Raw genomic sequence first — 19,344 nt, 5'->3', positions numbered from 1 at the left:
TCTGTACATGTTTAACAAAACTTCCTTGTACTCTATACTCTATTTACAAATGTTAGGATGCTGTGTACTTTATTAACTGTGTACTCCTACTTTCAGTGATTATGCACATATTATTCATCCAGGCTCCTCTGGTTCAGCTCCCAAGGCATTATGCTCTGGAATTCCCTCCCTACACCTTTTTGCCTCTTTATTACACTTTCCGGCTTTGATATGTTCCTTAAAACTTACCTCTTTGATCAGGCTTTTGTCACTGACCTAACACCTTCTTCTGTGGTTTGGAGTCACATTTTGTGTTATAAGACTGCAGTGAAATGCCTTGGAATGCTCATCATGTCAAAGATTCTATATAAACATAAGTTATTGTTTTTGAATGGACTGTAAAAATTTATTGTTATTATTAGTTGAAAAGATGAAGTCAATGCAAATGAGGTACTAAAGTCAGTAGGAAGAGGGCTTGGATACTTTACAAGAGATTTAACGATGCTCCAAATCTATTATGTTGAATTAAAAGCTCCTGTTATTTAAACCCTGATGTCAATGAAAAATATAAACAGGAGACCTAACTGTGAAAAGTCATAGTTTGCAGCATCAATAGGAAGTTTAATGGCAGCAGGATATTTACTTATCATGTATCCAGGCTCTGCTAGTAATCATACTATTTTAACTATGTTAATTAGATTTTAATGTGGAGCACAGTAACACCATCACAACCAAGTAAATAACAACTTATAAAACACATTTAACATACAAAAAAAGTGACTCAGCATTGCCCACAGAACCATAGCAAGAAAAAATAGGTTGGATGGCCAAATACAGAATATACTCTGTCTGCTATGAACAACCAAAGGAACATGTGTTTGAGACAATTCGTCATAACTGGCAACTCATTGACACTGAAATTCAAATACCATATTACCCAGTTGTGTGGTAGGCAGAATCTGTTTCTTTTGATAGCAATTTCTGTTAGTGAAGAATACCACTTATGTTGCAACTGCATAGCAGCAGCAACAAAAAAATAAATTTGGTAGTCTTGAAAATCTGTTGTAATAAATGCAAGAAGAAAAAATTTGACATCATGGCTCTCTTTATAGCAACACTCGAGCTTTGCTCTAACAAGCAACATCTGAATATGCATAGAAAGTATTTTATTTTCAAACTCAATATTGGGGCCTCAGCTTGCAATTTTATGACAGAAAACAATTCAGGCTCAGAATGCAGAGGAAACTTTCCAACGGAATAAACAAAGGCCCTGAAAGTCCAAATTCCATGATCTAACAGTTATATAGCCAGTTAGGTGAGACTTTTGGCCACAAGACTGCCTACCCTATGACAAAGAGACTCATCACCAGTTGATGAGATGCACGTGAGGAAGTTGAGAAAATGCCTAGAGGGCCGTGGGTCAAGTAGTTCAGAGGGCTCAGCTGCAGGATTTATATCCTGGACTGCTGTTAAACTTAGTCTGTATACAAAGCAGTGCCAACATATCTCCAATAGGATACAGGAAAACAAGACGGTACATGGAAAGGACTGTTCAGTGACTTATTAAGTTACAGATATAATCATTTTTATAAAAAATTTGATCGTTATGCATTGATTTTGCTTATGACTTTTGTTGGAAACTTTAAAAATTGCACTGAAACCAGAAAGAATGTTTCCCTGAGGCGAATTCTGCTTGTCATGATGAGTGGTTTGTTGTGAATGATTGTAAGTTTATAGTGCAACCTGGTTATTACAGATGTTGCATAGCTATATCAGACACTACTGAAAGTATCTGATGAGCCTATCCTGAGGCACTCTCTTAATAGGTAATTGTGGCTCCACTAGTTATTCTTCATCTTGGCTGCCCAGAATCTGCACCTGGTAAAAAAAAATCCAGCTCATGCCTGATTCCATATTGGCATGGCTCAGCTACGACTGCCATATTTTCCATCAGAATTTAGTGGGTATCTTAAATGAAAAGGGACCGCAGAAGACCCTATTTAAGAGCAGAATTTAATGTCCTCCTACATGGTGTGTTCAGTGGTGGCATGCTGACATTTAATCAGGCAGGAGTGTGCCCAGTGAGAACCTATCAACTTTCCATCTTTGCCCAGAATAAGTACGAAATGGCAAGAATCATGGACAGCTTTTCTATTTTGCCACCAAGTAAATCCTTTAACTGGTCATTTAAAAGCCTCATCCCACCACTACAGGCATTAACCAAATATAGGCTCAGGATTAGCCATGCAGGAAAAGCATAAAGCAAAATATTTCAGGGTTGATGGTTGTCTCCCATGCACTGTGTGTCCCTCGTCAAAGTGTCAGAAAGATGGACCTGAAATCAGGAAATGGGCTGGTGTGGGGAGGTGAGGGGAGGTATGGGCACAGCAGTGACAGCCAATTCCGATCCTGCTGCAGAACTTCTTTCATTATCACTCATCTATACCTGAGTATAACCCTTGATCCTCCATGATGGTGCTGCTAAACAATGGAGAGCTGCAATGTTCCCAAGTGGAAGGTGACTCTTGGTGGGAAGGATTTCCATGTCTCAGGGTCCTTGATCCCAGTGAATATTTGCTGCTGCCCAGTAAGCGTTTAATGGGTAGATAACTTTGAGGGACTACCCACCAGAAAGGGAGTATCGGACTCTCACTGGCTGTCGAGACAGCAGGCAATATTTTTGCCTCCATGAAATAATGCACTAAAGTTGTAAATTCCATCTCACCACTGAGTTCACATTCTATCGAAGTGTTGGGATGTTGGACAGAAATGTCTCTTAATTATTGATTAAAATACACCATAAAAATGCGGAGCTGTCTCTTAAAATGTGTGTATCATAGATGCCAACCAATACATCAGAACACCAGGTTTCGTTTGATATGCATCTGAAATGATCAGTCATAAATGAACAAAAACGAATCAGCTCACACCTTGATGGCTAAAATTGGTAGCTTGTCTACAAAGGAAATTATGGATGTGCAGCGTAAAACATCTACTTTGCTCTTACCAAGAGTGTTTTTTCTGCTGACAGTCTAGCCTGTATTCTAGAAGAGTAGTTCCTTGTAGAGGAATCCATTAATTCACTGGATGATGAAATTTTATACTGGCTTGACTGGTTAACTTCAGTCGGTGTATTCTTTGACAAGTCTGTACAAACATCAAATATTGGATTTTAAAATCAATCATCTAGTCCAAGACTAAATGGCATCTGTTTGACAACTGTAATTGGAGAAAGTCCTTGATCATCCTTAATTAGATATTGGAAAGCATTTAAATGGTCTGCTGGTCATAGAATTGAGTGTGGTGATGAACAGATAAGGTTGCAAAGTGTGAAGCTAGATGAACACAGCAGGCCAAGCATCATCTCAGGAGCACAAATGCTGACATTTCGGGCCTAGACCCTTCATCAGAGAGGGGGATGGGGAGATGGTTCTGAAATAAATAGTGAGAGAGGGGGAGGCAGACCGAAGATGGATAGAGGAGAAGATAGGTGGAGAGGAGGTGTTCTGCGAAGCGGTTCCCAAGACTTTTCCGCTTGGTTTCCCCAATGTAGAGAAAACCACACCAGGTACAGTGGATACAGAATACCACATTGGCAGATGTGCAGGTGAACGTCTGCTTAATACGGAAAGTCATCTTGGGGCCTGGGATGGGGGTGAGGGAGGAGGTGTGGGGGCCAAGTGTAGCACTTCCTGTGGTTGCAGGGGAAGGTGCCAGGTGTGGTGGGGTTGGAGGGGAGTGTGGAGCGAACTAGGGAGTCACGGAGAGAGTGGTTTGTCCGGAAAGCAAACAAGGGTGGGGATGGAAAAATGTTGTTCGCAATAAACAACTGCACCTCCCAGTCACGAACAATTTTAAATTCACCCTCCCATTCCTTAGACGAGATGTCCATCATGGGCCTCCTGCAGTACCACAATGATGCCACCTGAAGGTTGCAGGAACAGCAACTCATATTCCACTTGGGAACGCGGCAGCCCAATGGTATCAATGTAGACTTCACCAGCTTCAAAATCTTCCCCTCCCGCCACTGCATCCCGAAACCAGACCAGCTCGTGCCCGCCTCCCTAACCTGTTCATCCTCTCACCTATCCCCTCCTCCCACCTCAAGTCACACGTCCATTTCCCACCTACCAACCTCATCCCTCCTTCTTGGCCTGTCCGTCCTCCCCTGACTGACCTATCCCCTCCCCACCTATATTCTCCCCTCCACCTATCTTCTCCTCTATCCATCTTCAGTCCGCCTCCCCCTCTCTCCCTATTTATTTCAGAACCCTCTCCCCATCCCCCTCTCTGATGAAGGGTCTAGGCCCGAAACGTCAGCTTTTGTGCTCCTAAGATGCTGCTTGGCCTGCTGTGTTCATCGAGCTCCACACTTTGTTATCTGTTTAGCAATAAATTTTGCAAGAGTTACCCATGCGTTGAATGTTAGAAACATCTATTGGAGGAAGCATAATTGAGATTCTATCCTCAGGCTATTATGCAGAGCTTGCACATTTTCCCCATTTCTGTGTGGGCTTCCTCTGGGTGCTCTGGTTTCCTTTTATTGTCCAAAGATGTGCAGGTTCGCTGGATTAACTATGCTAAATTGTCCATCATGTCCAGGCATATGTAGTTTAGGTAGATTAACCATGTTAAATGCAGGGTTACAGCATAGGGTAGGTGGGGTGGGTCTGGGTGGGATGCTGTTCAAGGGTCAGTGTGGACTCAGTGGGCAGAAGGGCCTGCTTCCACACTGTAGGGATTCTATGATTGAAATCTGTGACAATAGAAGTGCAACATTAGAAATTCATCACTGCAAAACCCAGCTATTTATCACATTCTGACAAGTCAGGACACACTCACCAGTTGCCTGCCATTTGTTTCCATTCATAGCTTTGTCTTTTTCATTGCCTGTTTGATCATTGAGGCTCAGGTACCCATGGAGCAGCTGGCTCAGCTGCAGATATGCCTGCATAAGGTCATCTGCATATAAAACCAGCAGAAAAAGTAGTATAAATGCAGTTACTTTAACTCGTTGCGGTCTCAAGCAGAATTGTACACTATAATATTTGCCATAAGTGTTTGGATTCAGCCATTTATCCAGTTATATTCCTCATAGTTATATGTATATTTTTAGCTTATGTTTAAAAATGACACACGATTGTTTGAAATAAATAATGTGCATATTTTAATATCGTTACAAAATCTCCCCCTCTGATAACTAAAATAAAAACACCCAGAAAAGCTCACTTTGCCTCATCATCTGTTAAAGGAAGTGTGAAAAATGGTATAACTTGCTTCTCACCCCCCCAATCTGTTATAAAGGAGTAGTTGAATAAAATAAAATCCTTTCACTCACTATGTAATCAACAAGTAACAATTTAATTATCTAAATCAAACAGTGAACAAATTAACAGAACTAACAACCAAACAATTCCCCCTTAACTACTAACTATTCCAGAAAAAACAAAATTCTAATGATACGCTGTTCCAATAAATACAGGTCACACTTATATAAAGCAGAGTAATAAGAAAAAAAAATTAAAACTAAGTCTCTGAAAATGACATCAGGGTAAGTCTTCCAGAATGTTCCGCACCCACTCTGCTGATCCTCAGTCAGGAACAGCTTTCTCTGTTGAATTTTTGTTTCAGGAATATTAGCCAGTAGTGCCACTGTACCTTGAGTTTAGATGATGATTTTCTGAGAGCTTAGAGAATTCTGTGAGACCCAGTGATTCTTTCTTCTATAGTTGAGAGCTGTTCTCTCAGCAGATGACAGTTGACTCTCACACTGGTTTTCAACTGCCCTCTTCTTTTATACCCTTGATGGCCTATTAATTTCTTAGAATAGGATTGGATTTAGGTTGTCAAAACCATCAGATTAAAATTTGATTCACTTCTTGGTATCTAGGGTCTGGTTTAAATGAATTGGCTTAATTTAAAAGCCCATTGCCTTGGTAAAATCCTGCTTTACCTGCTAACAATGTAGTCTTTTGATACAATGTTTCAATTTCAAGAACTTTCTATGCATCTAACGCTGCCTGCAGACTTTTTTTTGATCTCCAAGCCTAAAAACACATCATCTTTTAAATGGACCACACACACTTCCCCTCTATCATTTTACAAACATCAAGTACTCTACCCAACTTTGCAACAATATCTATGCCATAGTGCCATAGATAATTTGGAATGACATCATTGCATTATAATGAGAAACTCAAAATAAATAAAAATGAATACTGTATTATCATCCAGTATGGTTTGGCTGCAATGCCCGAGGTCAAATGGAACCAGGGAACAGGTGATGTTAGTTCTATGTTAGTTGAAAATTATTAGGTGAAAACGTGTTTGGGTGTTTATACTTGGAGAACAAGTAAATAGTGTTACTGGAATTGATGGTGTATGAGTTAGAATAAAACTCTGACAAGGAAAGCAAATGCCTGTACTCTGTCTAACCCAAAATTTTAACCCTCGGTTTAAATAGCGCACACAGCACAGGAATGAAGAAAACCTTTGCTGTGGATAGAAAGATATGTTTATGAAAAGGCAATATATCAGAATTAGAAGTCATAATTAGAAAATAATAACATAACAAGTAGGAGAAAGTAGAGGCAAATTCACCTCGAGCCTACTTCTCTGTTCAATATGATCTTGGTTGATCTCATCTCGACTTCAACTCCACTTTCCTGCCTGCTCTCTATAAATCATTGAACCCAATGCTAATTAAAAACCTCTCTATTTCCTTCTTAAATTTACTCAAAGTCTCAATCTACACTGTTTGTGGGATAGAGAATTCCACAGATACATGACCCAAATGGTTATTGGTTAAAGAAGCCACGAAACAAACTCAATATAAGGAAAAACTGTTCCATGCAGAGAACTGGGACAAGTTGCCACTCATTGTAGTGAATGTTGGCTCAATTTGAACAGGGTAAACTGGATAAACTCTTAATTCATTGGAATGATAGAAATTTGAAGAAGATAGTTAAAATTATCAGATTGAGTTCTGAGACAAGTGTTAGTTATGAAATCAGAGTGAAGAGCACTTTTGTTATCAAACATTAAAACTCTGGTCTATTGCATACCATGAAAGGCCTTTGCAGAGTCCATCACCATTTGAGTCATATTGTTACAAGAATATTCATCATCAAAATCTATGTTTTTTGCTATACCTTCAATCATTTTCAGATGCAGGTAGCTATTAAACATCCAAAGTTAGAAGATTGAACTGAATGAACTTGTTCCTCAAATCATTGCACACACTGTGAGGGAAGAAATTCTATAGTCTTGATTGAAGCTTTCTGATTTTATACACATGTCTTCTCAAAAGATGGGTGGCAGGGGGCCAGAATGACTAACTCACAGGAATAACTTCCTATTTTCAAAGGAGATTATCATCCCAGGCAATAGTTATAGGTAGGGCCCTGGTATTACCCTCTCATTCGTAAAAAATTTAATAGATAGCATCTATAATTAAAAACTACAATCTGTGAATTTTAAAAAAACATTAAAACTTAATTCAGTTATACCTCCATAATGTAAAATTTATAATTTAATATTCTTGAGAAAATGTGGAATTCTGCAATCCAGTGTTAGTTGCTTATCAGCAGAGGCCTGAGGAACAAAAATCTCTGAGAAATGGAGACCCTGCTGGAGAACAGATGGGAAACAACTAAATAAAATAAATTATATTTTGAGAAAATGAAAAGTAAAGGATTTCATCATAGTACATTTTAACTCTGAGACCACTTGTGTTTCAGTGATGCCTGATATACACTGAAGTGATAGTAGTGAGACAAATCCAACAGATAGAGTGCTAATCAGGACTTTGAAAGAAGTAAAACAAAAACAAAAATTGCTGGTGAAACTCTGAAAGGTCACCCAACTCAAAATGTTAACTCTGATTTCGCCCCACAGATGTTGCCAAATGTGCCAGGTTTTGCTAGGAATTTCGATTTTTGCTTCAGATCTCCATCATCCCTCAGTTCTTTGCTTTAGTTTGAAAGAACTACTTTGGTGCAAATACTCTTTGTGAATGAATCTTTCCAATAATCAGGTAATGAAGACTAAGGTCCTTACCGCTGTTAATAACAGCATCAAAATATCCTGGGTTATCCTGAGTCATACTGATATAGGTGCCGACTCTGGATACAGCAAAATCAATTTGTGATTGATCGTACAGCCCTCTTAGAAGTAACCTTTTCTTGTGCTTTTCTTTACTCATTGGAATCAGCAGAATGTATCGAGGCTCAAAGTAAGTCTTCTTCAAGCTGCGCACTCCCTATTCAATGATGGAATTGGAAACAAATTACAACAATGTTGTTTTCTTAATCTAGTCAGCACTCAGCTCTCCTGTGGATGCATTTTAAACAAAAAATGTGGAAGGGGAAATAAATCAAGATGGCAATGTATACTGACATATAATACCTTTATGAAACTGGCAGACTGTTGTAGAACAAGATTGGAACACTGCTCATGCTTCCACCAGAGCTCGAGTGGCACACACCAAAGGTCTTCTATATACAAGATTTCAATGCTTGCACCATTGCTGAAGTGCTGTCCTGAAATTTTAATAATCCTGAAGGGCAGCACCTAACCTATGAGAGGCGGCACTTTTTGGGATGTCTGAAAAGTTGCTCATCTCTGACCAGATAATCAGATCTGACAGCAAAACTGAGGCTATTGCAGACATTTTAAGGGCCTGAATCAGGAATATATTTGCAAAAGTGAACTTTAGTTTTTCCCACTTTTTTTTCCCCTTACAGTAACTTTATTTTCTTCTTACCCCTTCCAGCACCTCTGAGTACAGACCTGATTTCTGCAGCTAGAATTACGGGGGCCTGCTCTAAAATTGAGATAACGAAGTATGGAGCTGTATGAACACAGCAGGCCAAGCAGAATCTTAGGACTCCAAAAGCTGATGTTTCAGGCCTAGACCTGATGAACGGACTAGGTCTAAAATGTCAGCTTTTGTGCTCCTAAGATGCTGCTTGGCCTGCTGTGTTCAATCAGGTCCACACTTTTTTTATCTCGGATCGTCCTGCATCTGCAGTTCCCATTATCGCTGCTCTAAAATTGGCCTTGTTGCCTGGGAATATTTGGATAGACAACCCCGGTGCCTGTAAACTTAAAGGTTCCTTGTCTGCTGTGATGTTTCAGCTCACAGGCAGCCTACCCTTCTTGGCCAGGCACGCAAGACAATCAGAGGAAGGAATGGCTGGGCATTTTCAATACCATTTATTTTTGTAAGAGTTTGTATAACTTAATTTGAACTAATAGTATATGAATTTTCTGTGCATCTGAAGCGGTTCAGTGACTAACTTGTAAGCATTTGTGTAGCCGTGGTGATTTCTTTTAAAACAGGTAAGAAAGAAATCAATCCTGGACAGCAACAGAAAGCTACATTCTTAAAACACTGCAATTCACTTGGTTAATATACACCCTGGTAAGGAGGGAATTTTTGTGCTGCATGACCAATTCTTCAAACTATAATTTTACAAGGGGTGTCTGTCATGTGTGCATTGTGAAGGACAGTGCCAACTGCTTATAGAATGGAAATGTTTGTTTATATAAGGGATTAATTGAAGAAATTTCAATGTATTGTGTCAATATGTCAATTATGTCAATGCTGACATCCTTAATAGCCATATAACTTTCCTTTTTGTCAGAATGCCTCCTTAGGTATGGCCCTGATTGATACCAGGTACTTTGGCATGAAGTGGAAAAGGGTTGAGATACGAGTTGTCACTAAGTAATAGATGGACAGGCTTAGTGGGATTGAGTAAATGAGGAGTGATGGAGTTGAGTAGATAACCATATTTTGGTCTGGGGGCTCTGGCTGATTGAAGGCTGTTGTGCTGCAGTCCCTCCCCCTGGGCCGCGAAACCAAATTTCAAGTCCCACTTGCTTCAGAGTGTCATAACACATCTGAACAGATTGATTAAGCATTATCTATAAATAAAGCACATGGGCTATTGTGGTACAGTGATAGTGTACCTACTTCTGAGCCAGGAGGCCCAGGTTGAAGTCCCACCTGCTCCAGAGCGTATGGCATAACATTTCTGATCAGGTTGATTAAAAATATCCATAAATAAAATGTAAGGGCTCTTGTGAAACATTGGTATACCCCTGCCAAAACACATGTCTCACATTTTTATACTTTTAATCCATCATGTGAATTAGTGGGCTGCTTAATCTATCTTCACTTGTTAAACTTCAGTCTCTGTCAGCTCTTAGGCAGCTTTATGTCAGATATCAGCTTGCACTACAGCAGAATTCTATGAAAGGTGGTAAATACAAAGATTTTCTTTCTTGCTTGTCACTGTATAAAATGCTTGCAATAATAAAGCACTGTTTACTAGGCAGAATACATACCCTTGTATTCCTCCTGATGGGATTTAGTATACATCACTATCATTCACAAAGCAGCCAAAAAAGCCATCAAAATATAACTTGCATACTTACCTCAAGTTCCATATGAATACAGCAGGCTAATCCCTCTCTGGCAACAGCTTCTAATGCATCTCTGCTGAGCCCGAAATAATGTCCATTGTATTTTATTGTCTCAATAAATTTCCCCTGTATAAAAGAACAAAATGATCTCAATGGAGTTGGCAGTCGGCATCTCAATGCATCACACAAGGTACATGAAATGGCACTGGGCAATCAAAATTTCCAACTTTGTTGAAAAAATAATTTTGCAGCAATATACTTCTTAATTTACTTGATGCAATGTTTTCCGAAACAGTTTCCAACAATAAGTCAGCTTTAGAAAAAGATGCATCAATTTACTTAAACAACGTATTTCATCATCTCATATTATTTTGTTTCTGTGGCAAATATATTCATACTGCGGAACAGCGTTAAGATACCCAAGTACAAAAAGGGCATTAAAGCATAACAATGCTCTGTTGATTCATCAGGTTCTGCCAGGATCTTACTGAATGGCAAAACTGGTTTAAGAGGCTTCCTAGCTGAGTCCTGTTTCTATGCCACTGCACCAAAGAATATTTTGCCTTGGGTTTCAGGCAAGATAGAGAGCATTGCATACTTAGGGATACTGAAGCAGAGTAGATGATTACAGGGCAAGAGTTGGCAGTCAGTTGGCAAAAATGCAAATGAATGAAGTGCTGTCCTGTGCTGTAAGTTAATATGGTTCTATCTTGGAGACAGCAAAAGCTTCTATAGATATGTGAAGAGAAACACACTAGAATCAGGTGGATTTAAAATGGACAACAAAGAGATGGCAGACCAGCTAAACAAATACTTTGGATCCGTCTTGACTAGGCAGGACACAAATAACCTTGAGGAAATGCTAGGATGTCAGGATACAACATAAAGCATGAAGGGAGAGCTAAAGGAAATCCTTATTAGTCAAGAAATGGTACTGGGGAAATTGATGGGATTAAAACCCAATAAGTCCCCAGGGGTTGACATTCTGCATCCTGAGTAGTTAAGGAAGTGGCCCTAGAAATAGCAGATGTATTGGTGATCATTATCCAGCATTCTGTAGATTCTGAAAGAGTTCCAGTGGACTGGAGGGTAGCTAATGTAACCCAATTCTTTAAAAAAAATGGAGGGAGAGAGAAAATGGGGAATTATAGGCTGGTTAGCCTGACATCGGTGGGGAAAACGTTGAGGTCTGTTATTAAGGGTGTAATAACTGAGGATTTGGAAAGCAGCAGCAGAATCGATTCTAGTCAGCATGGATTCACTAAAGGGAAATCATGCTTGACAAATCGTACGAAATTTTTTGAGAATGTGACAAGTGGAGTGGACAAGGGTGAATCAGTAGATATTGGGTATCTGGACTTTCAAAAAGTTTTTGACAAGGTTCCACACAAGAGATGAGTAAGGAAAATTAAAGCACACAGTATCAAAAATAATGTATTGACATGGAGAGAGAACTGAATGGCAGACAGGAAGTAGAGAGCTGGAATAAACGGGTCCTTTTCAGAGACACAGGCAATGACAAGTGAGGTGCCGCAGGGCAGAGTCCTGGGACCTCAGCTATTCACAATATACATTAATGATTTGGACAAAGGAATTGGACACAATATCTCCAAATCTGCAGATAACACTAAACTGGGTGGCAACATGTGTTGAGAGGAGGATGCTAAGACGCTGCAGGGTGACTTGGACAGACTGGCTGAGTGGGCAAATACTTCACAAATGCAATATAATGTGGAATAAGTGTAAGGTTATCCACTTTGGTTGTAAAAACAGGAAAGCAGATTATTATCTGAATGTAAGTTTATGAAAACGTGACGTACAACAGGACCTCGGTGTCATGGTGGTTCCATCACTAAAGGTTGGCATGCAGGTGCAGATGAGGAAAGCTAATGTCATGCTGACCTTCATTGTGACAGGATTTGAGTATCGGAGTAAGGATATCTTGCTGCAGTCATACAAGGCCTTGGTGAGGCCACACCTTGAATATGTGTGTAGTTTTGGTCTCCTAGTCTGAGGAAGGGCATTTGTGGTATTGACGGAGTCCAGCGAAGGTTCACCAAGCTAATTACTGGGATGCCAAGACTGACATATGAGGAAAGACTGGATTGACTGAGCTTGTACTTGATGGAGTTTAAAAAACTGGGGAGTATCACATTGAAACAAATAAAATCCAGATGGAACTGGACAATCTAGATGTGGGAAGAATGTTCTTGGTGTTGGGGAAGTCCAGAACTAGAGGTCACAGTCTAGTAATAAGCCATTCAGAACTGAGATGAGGAAGAATTTCTTCAGTCAGTTGTGAATCTGTAGGATTCTCTCCTACAGGAGGTTGTTGGGACCAGTTCATTAGATATATTCAAGACGGAGCTAGACATGGACTTTGTGGCTAAAGGGATCAAGGGGTAGGAAGAGAAAGTGGGATTGGAATATTGAGATTGCATGATCAGCCCTGATCACATTGAATGGTGGTGCAGGCTCGAAGGGCTGAATGGCCTACTCCTGTACCTATTTCCTATGTTTCTGTGTAAGTACGTTATATTATAAGAGAAATCACAACTTCAGGGTGTCCCAATGTACTTTATAGCCAATGAGATACTTCTGAAATTTAGTCTTACTGCAGGAAAATAGCAAGAAATTTGCACAAAGCAAGTGATTAACTTGAACATGGTTGATCTTTTCCCATCCATTTCTTTTGATTTGATTAATCCTTTTGTTTGAATAACGAGTAATGATCAGACCATTCCATATGAATTGTTTCCCAGAAATAATGTGCAAAGGACTTCTCTGAATGTGGTTCAGCCATTCAATATTGGCTTGCTGCCCTAAAAAAAACCCCCACTGTGGGTGTTAGCGTATGGACAAATTTGCATGCTGTTCTTTGCTTCACTGTTTTAAACCTAAGGTTTTTTTTTCATGGAGGATACAAAGAGGCAGGAGAAATCCTGACACTGTGAACTCATCCTTTAAAAATAAATGTCCATACTTCCCAATTTCAGTCTAGACAGATGGGCTGGATTGAAAATCAGCCAGGCAATTTGGAAAGAGCAGGGATGCTGGTGGTCACCATAGAGGGCTGGGTGGAACTTACCTGGTGGACTCTGGCACTGACTGCTTTCAAAGTTTAAAAATAAAGATTGAAACATAAAACATCCTATCCTGCTCTCACCCCATTACTTTTCATGCCCCATCTGGATCGCTCTATGCCACCTGGACAAATGCAGCTCAAAATCAAGGGCTGGGCTTTGAATTCCAAACTTCTGGCATTTTCGTCACTGTGGGGTTGCACTAAGGCATGCAAAATCTGGCCTAAGTGTTAATTTGTACAAATAGCAAACAGTTAAAATATGTTTGGACTTATTACGCCAATTTCAAGGTATCATACTTTCAAGGCCTGTATTTCTAACAATGATCCTTTGATTTATGATATAACCCACTAATTACTTAGAAAAATTGGGATTAGGTGCAGGAGTGGGCTGTTCAACCCTTCGAGCCTGCACCACCATCCAATATGATCATATTATGTTCGGCAAATCTCTCTTTCTGTATGTACTTGAAACTGATTTTCAGAATCAAAAACAAAATGCTGGAAAAACACAGCTAGTCTGGCTGAATCTGTTGAGGGATAAACTGTTCTGATGAAGAATCAACTGGACTAGAACTGTGAACTCCATTTTTCTCTCAACAGATGCTGCCAAACCTACTGTGTTTCTCCAGCACTTTCTGTTATTGTTTCAGCCTTCCAAACACACATAGTTCTTTGTGGTTATTTTTTGGTTTTCAGAGTATTCTTACTAAAAATTTGATTAAAACAATCGGTGACTGAATCTAATTGAACTCCAAGGAATAAAAACTGAAAATGCTGAAAATACAAAGCATGTCTGACAGCATCTGTGGAGAGATAAATAGAGTTAATGCTTCAGGTCAAAATCTTTTGTCAGAAATAGGAAAGATTAGAAATGTAGTGTTAATGATAGAATCATGAATAATCACCATTCCAAAACAAAAAAAAGGTTAATGACAGACATGAGACAAAGACAAAAAAATAGAGCCAACAGAAGAGAAAAGGAAACAAAATTCAGCAAGAAGTTAAACCTCAAAAGATTGAAAGCTGTTCCTTAAGTTTACATTGAGCTTATTTCGAAACCCACAAGACAGGAAGGTTAGAGCAGGAGAAACATGCAGAATTAAGATGGCAACTGAAGCCTGGGGTCATATTTGGGGACTAAACAGAAGTATTCCACAAATCACAGGCCCGAAACGTCAGCTTTTGTGCTCCTGAGATGCTGCTTGGCCTGCTGTGTTCATCCAGCTCCACACTTTGTTATCTTCTATTCCACAAATCAGTCACTCAGTTGATATGGGAGCTCTTCCATTGTAGAAGAGATTATACACAAATACGGACAGACATAGTTAAGACTCTTGTAGTGCAGCGGTAGTGTCCCTGCCTCTCAGCCAGATAGAGCTGGGCTCAAATCCCATCTGCTTCAGAGGTCTGTCATGATTTTTTTAAAAATCTAGAGGCAGACACAGAAAATGGGAAGCCTGGGGATCTTGGGACCCTTTTGACTTGTCAGGACCACCTTGATCTTCCTTCTCCGAGTATTTTCACCTGCTTACAGGCAGCACAGGGCAACTTATTCATACTTACACCATCTCTGACCTATTGGTTAAGAGCCACAGATTACAATAACTAATGAGTTAACTGGAAGCCAAACCATTGTTGCTGGCAGGCAGAAAACTGGTCACCACTCCACAGACCACTTGTCTGTAGTCTATTAATTGTCTGAGCAAGCAAAGTTTAGTTGATGTTGATTTATTTGTCATGGTAAAGTTTTCAAGTTCTTGTCATACAATCTTTGAGTTGGCCATTGAGAAATTCATATCTCTTTTACATATTATCAGCCTTAGTGAGAATGGCAATTACCTGTAGCAAAACTTTTTATTTGAAAGAAGTGAATGGAGTTAGAGGAGGAGTTTTTCAATGTCAGAACATGTTCAGTTAAGTGGATTTGAAAAAGAAAATGTTACATTCCAATGAAATCTACATGGAATAAGATGATAGTGACAGTTAATTGCTGTGAGAAGACATCTGGCTGTGAAAGCCAGATTTAGTAGAGACTTGAATCAGCAGGGAACCAAGTCCCTTTTGGCTGTGTTAATTTTGTCATGGTTGAGCTTTCACACTGCAGGTACCCAAATTCATCTCATTAACTACCAACCCCATTTCTATAGCAGTCTTCATATCCAATTCTAGCATCATTCTACCACTCACCTGGTACTAAGGATTCATCACTACCAGGAAATCCCAAAATGGACCAGCATTCTTGGTGCAACCACTATATTGTATGACCATTGTAAACCTGGGCGAGCAAAGTCAGTCTAGAGCTGCTCTACATGTTCCCTGACCTTTGCTCCAGATATGGCAGACAAGGGAAACTTGGTGTCCAGTTTTGTGAACAGTGACCTGGAGGTCCTAATTGAGATGGTGGTATGTAAAACGGGTTTTTTCAGGAAAGCAACAGGAGTCCACAACACCAGAACATACTAAATAAAAGCCACAAGAACTGCAGATGCTGTAAATCAGGAACAAAAAGAGAAGTGCCAGAAAACGCTCAGTAGGTCCGTGTTCTGTAACATGTGTTCTGAGGAAGGGTCACTGGACTCCGAAACGTTAACTCTGACTTTTTTCTTCACAGATGTTGCCGGACCTGCCCAGGTTTTCCAGCAATTTCAGGTTTTGTGCTAGAACATAATACTAGCCTGATCTAAAGTTTCAACCTGAGTCAGTGTAGTCTCAGCCATCTGGAAGAGTGCACAATAATGTTGGAAAAAGGACAGTGACCTTCACGACTCCACCAGTATAAGTCCTACCATCTTCTCTCTGATACCTCACATTCATTCTATCTCTGCTACGGTACTCACCTCCCACCAAAGGTCATGTTCTACCACTATCAGTATTGCTTGCAATATCTTCCCTCATTCAGTCAGCCACTCCAACCTGCCACACTAATCAACCCACATGCCCTTTGCATGGTCTAGTCACTCAGTTGGGACACCTCCTAACTTTTAACACAGTTTCACAAACAGTACAGCTGTGCCATGTACTTTCAATTTCTTTAATACCTACCCTTTTCTTAGTCCAAAAAGGAAAACAGCGAACAGCAAGATATAAGAACCAAAATGGGCATGGGCCACCCAACATTTGGTTCTTCACCCCTTACAAGGAGAGGATCATAAACCTGACAGCCCTGAGTGGTTGACTGATTGTGTCCAAGTCCCTGGCCTTCTACTGACTTATTGCACAGATCCCCCAACTGAAGATTGCCTCTATTGATTTGAATGAGGACCACTGAAACCATGACAAGCTTCCTAGCTTTTTTCTGCACTAAACGGCAAAGCATTACCACAGTACAGTACATTTTAATATCGCTGGCTCAGGAGGCAAATTATAAAAAGACAAGCCAGGGATGCTGTGAGCATCCAGGTAGGCTCAAAAATGCATGAACACTACAACAGCAAATGTACAGTCCAAGATGGCAGTCCATGAGCTGGCAGCATGTTCCTAAGTGCAAAATATACTTGCAACTTTATTGCAATGATAGTTGCCAGAGCACCCCAACATTCAGCTTTGAAGTACAGAAGTGTAGTCAAACAGAATCAGAGATTTGCCACGAGGGCTCTTAGAGACTGGGGCATATCAGGTGTCAATGTATGCGGACGTGGAGTACATATGGCTAGCGCCTATGGAGTGTAATGTGAGGTTTGGTGCCTGATGTCTCACATGGAGATCATTTGGAATATACAGCAAGCTGGAATTGCCAGGTAACTCCTCTGAATTCGACTACAAATTGTCTATGACTGTACGTTCACAGCAGATGGTAGGATAGAAAGCTGCACATTACTCAGATGAGATTTTCAGTTAATAAGATCATTAAAATGCAATGATTCTCTTTAAGTGGTAACTCATTACTTTCCAACAAGAATCCTGATGTCCTCAGCTGAGTTAAGAATTCTATGAGTTGGCCTTTGGTGTCAAAAATGGCATCACTGGACTTCTCATACGATTCTATCAGATTTCTTGCCATAGCCCACATTGTTCAGGGCCCATAAGATTCCGCGCAATGTTTTTGGGTGACATTTAATTATTTTTGAAACATTTCCCATATTCCACCTCTCTGCTTTAATACAACAAACAGAGTAGTTCCATCAATGTGGACCAGATATGATTCACAGTATCAGAGATGAAAAGGCAGTATGAGAAGAACAATGCAGCTAAAAGGCAGTTGCCATAGTCCTACTGGACCATAGGCAGTGCTGTCATTTGAGAGAAATGACTGGCGGTGATTTAATCTGAGGGTCACCACATCTCAGGCAAGGGGCAAAGTTGAAAAGGAGTGTTCTTTGTGGTAACACCCAGTTTGTGCAGAAATTCAACCCACATCATTCTACATTGCAAACCAGCCGTCCAGGCAAATGAGCTAATCAAACCTCTACAGCTATCAATAAATTAAAATAAATTGTTGATGCCATTTTGTGTTTATTTCCTGTTGTTTTTCAGTAAATGCTGAGAACTTTTGATGTCAGTATGGCTTACGAGAAATATTGAGCACAAGTATGTCTAAACAGAATGACAGTTTCAGCTAATATAAATGCTACTTACTTACTTAAATGGAACCATAAAATATTTTAAAGAGGTACTACTCAATTAGCACTCATTTCTTAAATCACAAGGAAACCAAAATCCATCACAATCCAAAAGAGTTTTGTTTTTGTTGGGCTGCTCTTGTCTACATCACAGTGAATCATAATAGATTTTCTGACCACTACAACCATTTCAGATTTATTTAATGAATAGAATTAATTTTTCAACTTCTAGGTACGGTTTGAATTTATATTCTCCATATTATTAGCCCTCTGGATTACTAATCCAGTAACCTAACCAGTTATTACTGACCCATACTGTGTTCATTGAAGAAGATCACAGTGATGAACATTTTGACTGAACAGTTTTTATAGCTTAGTGGAATACAAAAGAATAGAAACTGCTCTATATAATTAGAAACAAAGCAATGCATTTCTGAAGTGCATCTCATTTTACGCTTACAGGAACAATGAAACATAGTTTTCAATTTCACCTAGAATCTCCCTCAGTTAGAAGATTACGCCTTTAAATTTGAATACAACACATAAATAGGCCAGAGATAGTAAGAACTGCCGATGTTGGAGTCAGAGAGAACACAAGGTGGAGCGCAGCAGGCCAGGCAGTATCGGAAGAGCAGGAAAGCTGACATTTCAGGTCGGGACCCTTCTTCAGAAATGGGGGAGGTGGCAGGGAGCTCTGAAATAAATAGGGAGTGAGGTGGGGTTGTGGAAGGTAGGTGAGATGGTGATAGGTGGGTACAGGTAGGCAGTGGTGGGAATTGATCAGCAAAGTGGGTGGAGCGAATAGGTGGGAAAAAAAGATGGACAAGTTGGGTCAGGTCAAGGAGGCAGGGATGGTCATGGGATGAGGCCGGGGGTAGAGAGATTTTGAAACTGGCAAAGTCCACATTAAGACCATTGGGTTGTAGGCTCCCAAGGAGGAATATGAGGTGCTGCTCCTCCAGTTTCTGGGTGGTGTCATTGTGACACTGGAGGAGGCCCAGGATCAACATGTTGCCAAGGAGTAGGTGGGGGTGTTGAAATGATTCACGACTGGAAGGTGTTGTCATTTGTTGCAAACAAAGTGCAGGTGCTCTACAAACTGGTATTCAAGCCTCCGCTTGGTCTCACCGATGTAGAGGAGGCTACATCGGGAGCAGTGGATGCAATAGACCACATTGGCAGATGTGCAGGTAAAACTCTGTCTGATGTGAAAGGTTTGTTTGGTTCATGGATGGAAGTGATGGGGGAGATGGGGCTAGTGGGGAGTGTGGAGTGGACAAGGGAGTCGTG

At 40.2% G+C, this 19,344-nt stretch overlaps 1 protein-coding gene across 4 annotated transcripts in view; it reads right to left on the bottom strand.

Moving 5' to 3' along the window:
• The window catches only part of lrguk (leucine-rich repeats and guanylate kinase domain containing), a 110,995-nt gene that overhangs the window by 23,795 nt on the left and 67,856 nt on the right, over positions 1–19,344 (bottom strand). For all 4 annotated transcript variants that reach the window (XM_048553904.1, XM_048553905.1, XM_059654497.1 and 1 more), the window contains 4 exons: positions 10,423–10,536; positions 8,038–8,239; positions 4,822–4,941; positions 2,987–3,126 (listed from right to left, as the gene is read on the bottom strand). In XM_048553904.1, coding sequence (XP_048409861.1) covers positions 2,987–3,126; positions 4,822–4,941; positions 8,038–8,239; positions 10,423–10,536 — 576 coding nt within the window. The remainder of the gene's footprint in view (positions 1–2,986; positions 3,127–4,821; positions 4,942–8,037; positions 8,240–10,422; positions 10,537–19,344) is intronic.

The sequence above is a fragment of the Stegostoma tigrinum genome, chromosome 25 (assembly GCF_030684315.1).
Source record: "Stegostoma tigrinum isolate sSteTig4 chromosome 25, sSteTig4.hap1, whole genome shotgun sequence".
In the NCBI taxonomy this organism is placed as follows: Eukaryota; Metazoa; Chordata; class Chondrichthyes; order Orectolobiformes; family Stegostomatidae; genus Stegostoma; species Stegostoma tigrinum.
This window is presented reverse-complemented; position numbering and strand designations above follow the sequence as displayed.